At 40.6% G+C, this 9,691-nt stretch overlaps 1 protein-coding gene across 1 annotated transcript; it reads left to right on the forward strand.

Moving 5' to 3' along the window:
- The first annotated feature begins 4,804 nt into the window (after positions 1-4,804).
- LOC308288372 (chymotrypsin B) lies at positions 4,805-7,280 on the forward strand. Its single transcript, XM_080729793.1, has 7 exons — positions 4,805-4,867; positions 5,193-5,296; positions 5,540-5,619; positions 5,972-6,056; positions 6,426-6,606; positions 6,743-6,876; positions 7,024-7,280. Exons 1-7 carry the CDS (start codon positions 4,816-4,818, stop codon positions 7,183-7,185), a joined length of 798 nt encoding a protein of 265 aa, XP_080585919.1. The 5' UTR covers positions 4,805-4,815; the 3' UTR covers positions 7,186-7,280.
- Positions 7,281-9,691: the final 2,411 nt, after the last annotated feature.

Here is a 9,691-nt window from a genome sequence, read left to right on the forward strand (position 1 = left end):
TAAAAGTCTTTAGAAGTTGGTGTTGCTGTATTGATCATTCTCAGATATTTCCTGGGCAAACTTGGTTGCTTGTAATATTTGCTACCCAAGAAGATGTTACTGTTGTTTTTCTTGTCTTTAAGACCTTGAGGAAATGTATTATAATTATTATTAATTATTTACTACATAATGTGGAGAAATTCATCTTCTGGGGTAGGGAGGTGTCTCAAAGATGATGAGAAAGTGACACAGTGCACACTCATCAGGTGGGGAAAAGAGTATATTTTGTCACAGTACATTTGCACATAATATGTAGTCACACACACAGACCAGGGTGAGGGGGGCGATCCGGTGATCTTCTCATTTATTCCTAGACTACAGGTATAGCCAGTGAAGGCTTATGAAAAGCTTTCATCTTAGAAGAGCAATAGAATTGATATTGTTGGGTCAGGACACGTTCAAAGTTTGGGGTTATTTGTCTTCAAACCAAAACTCGGCGATCCGGTGATCTTCTCATTTATTCCTAGACTACAGGTATAGCCAGTGAAGGCTTATGAAAAGCTTTCATCTTAGAAGAGCAATAGAATAGATTGTATTGTTGGGTCAGGACACGTTCAAAGTTTGGGGTTATTTGTCTTCAAACCAAAACTCTATTTCAGACAAATTGGACAAGATATCTGAGGTGATGAAACCTGTCGCTGGGTCATGCTGCAATAGATGCATGTAATCCTTTTTTATTGGTTTCTTGTCAGTTCTTACTTCTGCCTTACACTCTAAAAAATAAAAGGTTCGACACAGCTGCTAACCGGAACTACCGCCCACCTATAGCATCAATATTTAATGGTGCCATATAGCACCACAGGGTTCTTCAGTGGTTCTTTGGTATTGTTATGGTGCTATATAGCACCTCAGGGTTCTTCAGTGGTTCTTTGGGATGGTTGAGGTGCTATTTAGCGCCTCAGTACAATTACTGAAGTGCGTTATAGGTTCTTTGGGATTGTTGTTGTGCGATCTACAAGCTCAATTCACTCCACAATGTGTTGTAGATCAGCTATTTCAGTTATTCTTTTAATTTTAATTGAAGTAATGGTTTTATTAAAAATAGGTTTGTGCCTGGCAGCAATATATAAGTTAATTAATATTACCTCTTTATTTAATGTATCTTAGTATTTATAAATTACAATTTTCCTGACTTTGGATTATAGTATTAGTACATGATTCGGAAACTTTTAAGCCATATTCAGTAAGACATATACAGGTTTTTAACTAAAAGTGTGATTTAGAAGCATATTTAGTCATCTCTGGTATGATTTAACACTAATATAGTGTTATTTGGCACCTCTAGTGGTAATACTCACCTTTACACCTTTGTTGTTCTATTTAGCATCATTTGTCAAAAGGCACGTGTCCAGGTCTAGGATATATGTGTCTGGTTAGCTCAGTAGGCAGAGTTCTTGCCTTTGTACTACAAGGTTGTGGACACGATTCCGGGCATGCCAACTCAGTGTATAAGTAGCATGGCTTGGGTGAGGCAAGTTGTGCAGCACCATTTGTCAAATGGTGTTATTTAGTTCCATTAACAAGAGGGGCTATATAGCACCATTGTGGTGCTCCCAGTTTGCTACACGACTTGCCTCACCCACCCAATAGCAATACACACCACAATGTGTTGTGTATTGAGCTTGTAGATCACACAACAATTTCAGCAATCCCAAATAACCCTGAGGTGTGATAAAGGCTAGGACCCAAACTATAATGAAAACAGCAGATCTCCAAAATCACAACACGGCGCTACTTCTCATTTATTTATTAATGAAATGACTTCATTGCATTTTCATGAAAATCTTTTCGGGGAATGTTTTTTGAAAATGTTTTGAAATAATAACAGTTCAAAACAAAATGTAGGAAGCCGAAAATCAAGGGACCCATAAAAATGTGTCCGTGACCCACAAATGGGTCCTGACCAACTGTTTGGGAACCTATGCTATAAAGCACTTCAGTAATTGTACCGAGGTGCTATATAGCACCATAACAATCCCAAAGAACCACTGAAGAACCCTGAGGTGCTATATGGCACCATTACATATTGTTGCTATATAGCACCTTTAATATTGGTGCTATATAGCACCTTTAAATATTGGTGCTATATAGCACCTTTAATATTGGTGTTATATAGCACCTTTAAATATTGGTGCTATATGGCACCTTTAATATTGGTGCTATATAGCACCTTTAATATTGGTGCTATATAGCACCTTTAAATATTGGTGCTATATGGCACCTTTAATATTGGTGCTATATAGCACCTTTAAATATTGGTGCTATATGGCACCTTTAATATTGGTGCTATATAGCACCTTTAAATATTGGTGCTATATAGCACCTTTAAATATTGGTGCTATATAGCACCTTTAAATATTGGTGCTATATAGCACCTTTAATATTGGTGCTATATAGCACCTTTAAATATTGGTGCTATATAGCACCTTTAATATTGGTGCTATATAGCACCTTTAAATATTGGTGCTATATGGTTCAGATGCTTGCATTAAATAAGTGTGCCACCTTTTATGTAGAAAAATAAGAGATGCTTGCCAAGTGGTGGGTGAAAAACGAAGACAATTCACCACGTTCACACAGGGCCATTTTGCTATGAAGTTAATGAAATAATGCCACCCTGGGCATTTCTTCCCAACTCACACATTAGACACATGATATGACGTGTGAGAACAATGGCCGCATTTTGCTTCTTCTCAAACACGGGGAGATCAAAGTGCAGCAGACTTGTGTTTGATTTTTGCCCTCAAACCAAAACTCTATTTCAGACAAATTGGACCTGATATTCCTGGGTTGATGAAACCCCTCGCTGGGTCAGGCTGCAATAGATAGATAATCATACTGCATATTTTGGATTCTGACAGTGTCTCTCTGCTTCTGCCTTAAAGGAGAACTTCACCACTAGAAGAAGCTGGAGTCACTCAAAGTGATTACCCAATCACTCAAGGTCACATCAACAACCTTCCTTGGAGTAATTATGAAAGACTAAGCTGGAAAAGCCATATTAGCCATGTTTGTAATAAAATAATAAAATCTACCTGCATTATTGGCAAATTCCATAGTGGTTCATCATAAGTGTCTCAGTCAAGACTCTTTATTATAGTTTAATGTATCCGTAATTGACATATTGCAATGTCACTGGGGTAGTTATCCTACACATCTTCATAAACTTCATATTGCATAAAAGATTCTGCAGTATGTATATTGGTCTGTTCATTCTCTTTTCAATTCAACTTAATATTTTATATATTTTTTATTTAAATAAATAACAAACATGTGTTGTTATTGTGTTGCTTCAGCCAGTTTAATTTTCTTTGCCCTGTAAAATCCTTATTCTAGTTCAACAGTGATGCGCACGATTTCAAGACAAGCAAATCATTAACATCGACCAAAGTTCCGTACTGGTCTGTGTCAATTTTCCATCAGGTACAGGGGGGCTCAGCTATGGAACAGCTACTGTATATTGAGATCTAATCAAAGTCTACTTCACTAAATCAATTTAAATATAAGCGTAGAATCCATTTGATTTATCAAATTTAACAATTCACATAGTCTTCCACTCTTACATCCACACACACATATCCTTTTCTACAACATTTTCTTCATACTTCCTATCCATGTTGTATTCATGTTGCCAAATTTTTGCTTTTAATTTTTCTCATTACTTTCCCATTTCTATTGTATTTTTGTTGTTATATGAGTTTTTTAAATGGCAGTTTCTTTGAGGATCCCACAGGGTTCAGTCTTATGCCCTATGTCCTTTTTTACTTTATAATAATTATTGTCTGCACACTTAATGCCATGTGCAATGCCATGTGCACCCTAGTGAACTTTATGAGAATGCAAGATTATCCTCATAAACAGATCAGTATGAAGTACATTCAGAAAATGTCCCACTTCTTCTTCACATGCTTGAATTTCAAGGATATACTGTAATCATTACTAAAAGAATAAAGAATCCCTATTCTCCATTACAGTAATTAGCCCACACCAGCAGTTATTCTTGTATTAAACTGCTGGTCAATCATTGCGATTCAATCATTAGATTACATACTGACACAAAAAAAGAGATATAGGCTACACATAAAATACATACTCATGGACGATGTATGTTTATATTGGTGATAGATTGTAGGCTAAATTGTACTTACGCCTATATAAATATGATATTATGTACATGTATTTATATTTATTCATATACATTATGCTAACTAAGTCAATCCAAAAGCAGATCAAGGTTATTATAGCTTTAAAATCTTCCATTTTATTTAATTTGAATGTTTTTTTTTTCTTTCTTTTTTTTTCAGTTTAGTTTTAATACATTATATGTTGCATATAATACCATTATGGATGACATTTGTCAAAACATTTCATGGTTAAAACCAGGTAAACTCTACTCCAGTGGATTCTATAACTCTCTAGGTTCCTTTAGGGGGTCTAAATTGAACCATACAAGTCTGTAACTCTGACATTATACAAAATGGAACCAAATGAACCGTTTGTATATGTCAGCGTTTAGGGAAGAACTTTATTTTAAACGTTTGAGAACTCATTCACACAACGTGAACATGCCAAGGTCGGTGCGTGCTATATTTATCCAGGCAGTGCACAGGCCTGAGAACTGGCGGATTGCTTTAGCCTGATAAACACCTGTGACCAGGCGCTCAGCTGAGGTGGACAAAACCCTGGTCTCTGATTGGTTGGGATGGAGGGGCTTTTGGGCATAAATATGGAACTCCCTGCTCCGGAGTTCAGAGTTCAGTGTCACACATTGTCACAATGGCTTTCCTCTGGGTCATCTCCTGCCTCGCTTTCGTCAGCGCCGCTTACGGTAAGGGAAGCCTAGCCCTCGTTCAGCCATCTCAACGATGTGTTCTGTTAGAGTGAAGAAATGTGAAATGGCAGTTCTTTGCCAACAGAATTGTTTAAACCTTTAATTTGATGTACTTGCTCCTGCAAACACTCTTGAATTAATTAGGAAAATTCGGGCGAAAGCACAGCTCAAAAGTTTAAAAGGGGAGAGGAAGGATTATATCTTTTATGATAATATGAATGAAGATGTAGAGTCAAAATCCCTCAATATTTATGTACATGTAAATGTTACTTTACTTTACTTACTGTGCCTGTGTGTGACAATGCTTTCTTCTGGTTGCCAGGCTGCGGTACCCCCGCCGTCCCCCCCCAGGTGACTGGTTATGCCCGCATCGTCAACGGTGAGGAGGCTGTGCCACACTCCTGGCCCTGGCAGGTGTCCCTGCAGGTGAGTGACTGTCTGTACCTGCCTGTGACGAGATTAGACCTCATCCGTTAGATTTAATATCAGTATAATGCTAAAACTCCCTGCCTCCTCACAAGACCATAAATACCACTACAAAAATCAAGTTATTGAACATAATCTATATTGAGACATAGCCTACTGTGAATGGAAATGTGGTCATGGCTGGTGAAGAGACTTTACGTTTAAGTTTAACATCTAATCCTCTCCATCTCCGTGTTACCTCAGCAATCCAACGGCTTCCACTTCTGCGGAGGTTCCCTGATCAATGAGAACTGGGTTGTCACTGCTGCCCACTGCAATGTCAGGTCAGTATCTGAGTCCTCCCTGATGCATCTACACTGTCTGATTATATATCTGTATCTTGTCTGTCCTTAGTCCTTAGTGCACACAATCAAATTGCCTTTTTGGATACATAAAGTTATATTGAATTGCATTGAATTGAATCAATATAACAATCACATGACAGCATAAAATGGTCTATCTGCATACTGACACATTTGCATCTACTGTAAAGCGCATGCAAATATGCAAAAGTCTTCTCTTATGAGATTACATTTTATAAGATTACATCGAACATCGTACACAAGATTACATTTTATAAAACATGATTAACACAGAGAAAGAAATGAACTGTCCATCGATACTATTTCATTTCAGGACCTACCACCGCGTGGTTGTTGGAGAGCACGACAAGGCCTCCTACGGCACCTCCGAGGACATCCAGATCCTGAAGCCTGCCAAGGTACCAAATAAACTAACTAAAGATAACCCATGGGCTAGTCAATATAGCTAACATAACTACTCAGCTATTAACATGCATACTCACACTTAAATACACACTTATACACAACCTGACACATGTTGTAATTGATGTTAACAGACTGATGTTTGATATTAATAAATAAATGTTAATTAATCAATAGCGTTGAGCAGGTAAGCTACTAATCTTTTGGTTTCCAATCAAATAGCCAAACCCATGTACAATACAGTATTTCAAGTCAATCCTATAGCCTATTCATATTGTCATGCATAAGACCTGCATCCCCCGGGATTTCACTCCTTCACATGAATCCCTGTTTTTCTCCCCTTCCACCCATCTGTTTGTCCACAGGTGTTCACCCACCCCGCCTGGAACCCTCGCACCATCAACAACGACATCACCCTGATCAAGCTGGCCACCCCTGCCGTCATGGGCACCAACGTGTCCCCTGTCTGCCTGGCTGAGTCCAGCGATGTCTTCGCCCCCGGCATGACCTGCGTGACCTCTGGCTGGGGTCTGACCCGCTACAATGGTGAGACCCTCCCTACTCTCTCTGTAATGTCAATGGACACTGCTGGGTTCATTTGGTTTTACTTTACTTTCTCTCTCTCTCTCTCTCTCTCTCTCTCTCTCTCTCTCTCTCTCTCTCTCTCTCTCTCTCTCTCCAGCCCCCAATACCCCCAACAAGCTGCAGCAGGCTGCCCTGCCCCTCCTGTCCAATGAGGAGTGCAAGAAGACCTGGGGAAGCAACATCTCTGATGTCATGATCTGCGCTGGAGCTGATGGTGCTACCTCCTGCATGGTGAGATCTGCTCCCTCATCTTTCACTCACTTTGTATCTAGTTATGTGTGTGTGTTTGTATTTCTATCTTCATAACATACATATTTTGCTTGTAATGCATAAATCTGCATACATTGTAACTATCCTGTCTTGCTGTGACTGTCTCAGGGTGACTCTGGTGGCCCCCTGGTGTGTGAGAAGGACAACATGTGGACCCTGGTCGGTATCGTCTCCTGGGGAAGCAGCCGTTGCTCCATCTCCACCCCCGCCGTCTACGCCCGCGTCACCGAGCTCCGTGGCTGGGTGGACCAGATCCTGGCTGCCAACTAAGAGATCCACCAAGACGTCCTACTTCCAGCCCCATCCTGAAAACATGACCTAGCTGGATGTTGATATGCTGAACTTCAATAAACATATTTTGAAAGTTGTTCTTGGTGCTGTTGTTGTGTCATTCTCAGATATGCTTGCGACCCAAGAACATGTTATACTGTTGCATTTCATGTAGATAAGAGAAATTTAAAAGAGAAGGCAGAGAGATTTCAAGATAGGCTGATTTTCAACAGCAGAGGGAGCCCCTGCCCAATGGTTCTGTGGTTTTCGTCTAAAAAGATTCTAGGGAGAACAGCTGTGATGGCCAGTTGTCACTGTGATTGACAGTATCTTTTTTTTAACTAGGCTATTCCTAACCCTAACCTTAACCCTAACACTAACCTAAAACTATATGCCTAAACTTAACCTTAACACTATAACCTCACAAAAACTATATTACCTTAAACCTAACCCTAACCTCAGTAAAACTATGCCACTATGCCTGTAGCCAATCAGACACTGGTAAGGCGGGTCTACCCTGGAACATTGGTGGAATCCATAATAACACGTGCAGGACCCCCAAATTGATAGTTACTACTCTAGGCCGCCTCGGTTCAGGCATTTAGCAGACACTCTCAGACACTCTCAGACACTCTCATCCAGAGTGCCTTAAGAGCGAGATTGGATTGCAGACTGATGCAAGTGAGTGAAAAATGTGGTGTCAAAGATGCTAGGATACCAGGCAAACAATGAATGGCATCTTTTAAAACAAGATATGCTATCTGACAGTAACATCGGTGCTCAAGGAACAAGAAAATAATCAAACAAAATATTGTGGCATTAAGGGATAGGCTACAAGCCAGGAGAGTGGAGTGCTAGTGGGTGAGATAGAGTTGGAGGTGGGAAATTGGGAGAGATTCTGCAGTTCTAACAACAATCCATTGAGGACACCTGACCCCACTTTGAGATCCACTGATCTCTCTCTCTCTCTCTCTCTCTCTCTCCATACACACACACACACACACACGCACGCACGCACGCACGCACGCACACACACACACACACTCGCGCACTGTGCGCACACACACGCACGCGCGCACTGTGCGCACACACACGCACGCGCGCACGCACACACGCACACACACACACACACACACACACACACACACACAGCATACATTTTATCTGAGGCTGCAACATATTAGCCTGACTGCAAGCCCCAGACTCAATCACACACTTCGTTACCACCCACCAACAGGGGGTGGTGATGTGCGGACTGAAGTATCAGGCTAGCAACATATGGCATTACCTTGAAATCCCCAGAGATTGCTCACACTCACAACTCCCAGTTGCCATGTCAACATATCCCAGGCAGCTTGTATGAAGTAGCATGAGACATATTGACAACTTGCAACAATAACAAAATGCTTGGTTCACAGCTGGACAGCTTTCGTTCTCGTGTAGGGCTGATCTGCCCCCTGCCTGGCCATTATTAGCATTATCAGTGGGATCATTACAGCCAGCTGGGCCTAACGAAAGAAAGAACAGTATATAGGCTGCTGAAAGTGACTCACTGGAGACCATGGAGTTAGATCTGAAAGTTGTATTTCTACATACTCCGGGGCTCCGTACCGTACCTCCATAGTCCATGCATGACTTGAGGTACATGATGTAGGCCTGCTGGTCAATACATCAATTACATCATAGACCTTGAGGTACTGGCAAGTATAGTCAAACATTGTCCATCTGCAAACAATAAAATACTCTGTTTAAATTAAAACCAAGATAGGCTTAAGCAGGGTTGTCAACATTGGACTGTCAGAATCCAGGAGATTTATTTTTTGGGGGGTGCGCGGAACTCCCCAACCGGGGTCTGGGGGGTCCTCTCCCCAAAACGTATTAATAGATATAGTTTCCTGTGTTCTGTTGAATTTTGTGCATGTTTGATACTTTTATCAGGCTTGCTTTATAGTCTGGTTCACTACGTTAATAAAGGTTTATTCGTTGGATTTTTTGGAGATTTGTAAAACTATACATTTCTGGAATCTTCAGAGCATGGGGAATCCAAAAATCTTTGTTGGCATTTGCACAGACATGTGCAAAGCCGCCAATTTGGACGTTCAAAATGGCCGACGTAAAATACATAATTTGAGCTATCTTGGCTTCTAGACAACCTAGAAACGTAATTAAACATGCCAATCCTATGTTTTCTGGGTCAAGGAATTGAATGAGTGAATGGTGGATGTAAAATGTTCTGGACCCCCACCCCCTTTCTGGGGGTTATCTATTTTGGGACCTCCCACAACAGTACGCCAGCCAGTTAATGTCCGATTTTCATAATATTAGAGTTGTTTTGTAGATTTTAAAACATCCTGAGTTCATTTATTAGACTTTTAAAGCAGCCAGAATAACCTTTCTGACTTTTGGTTGGGGTCTCGGGGACCCCCGAGACAGACCCCTGAGCCTATCTCAGTAATCACTCTGCTCCTGCTCCAGAACAATGTTAAATTAGATAATAATTTTTGCA

Source organism: Nannobrachium achirus (genome assembly GCF_963921795.1).
Source record: "Nannobrachium achirus genome assembly, chromosome: 7".
NCBI classification, from domain to species: domain Eukaryota; kingdom Metazoa; phylum Chordata; class Actinopteri; order Myctophiformes; family Myctophidae; genus Nannobrachium; species Nannobrachium achirus.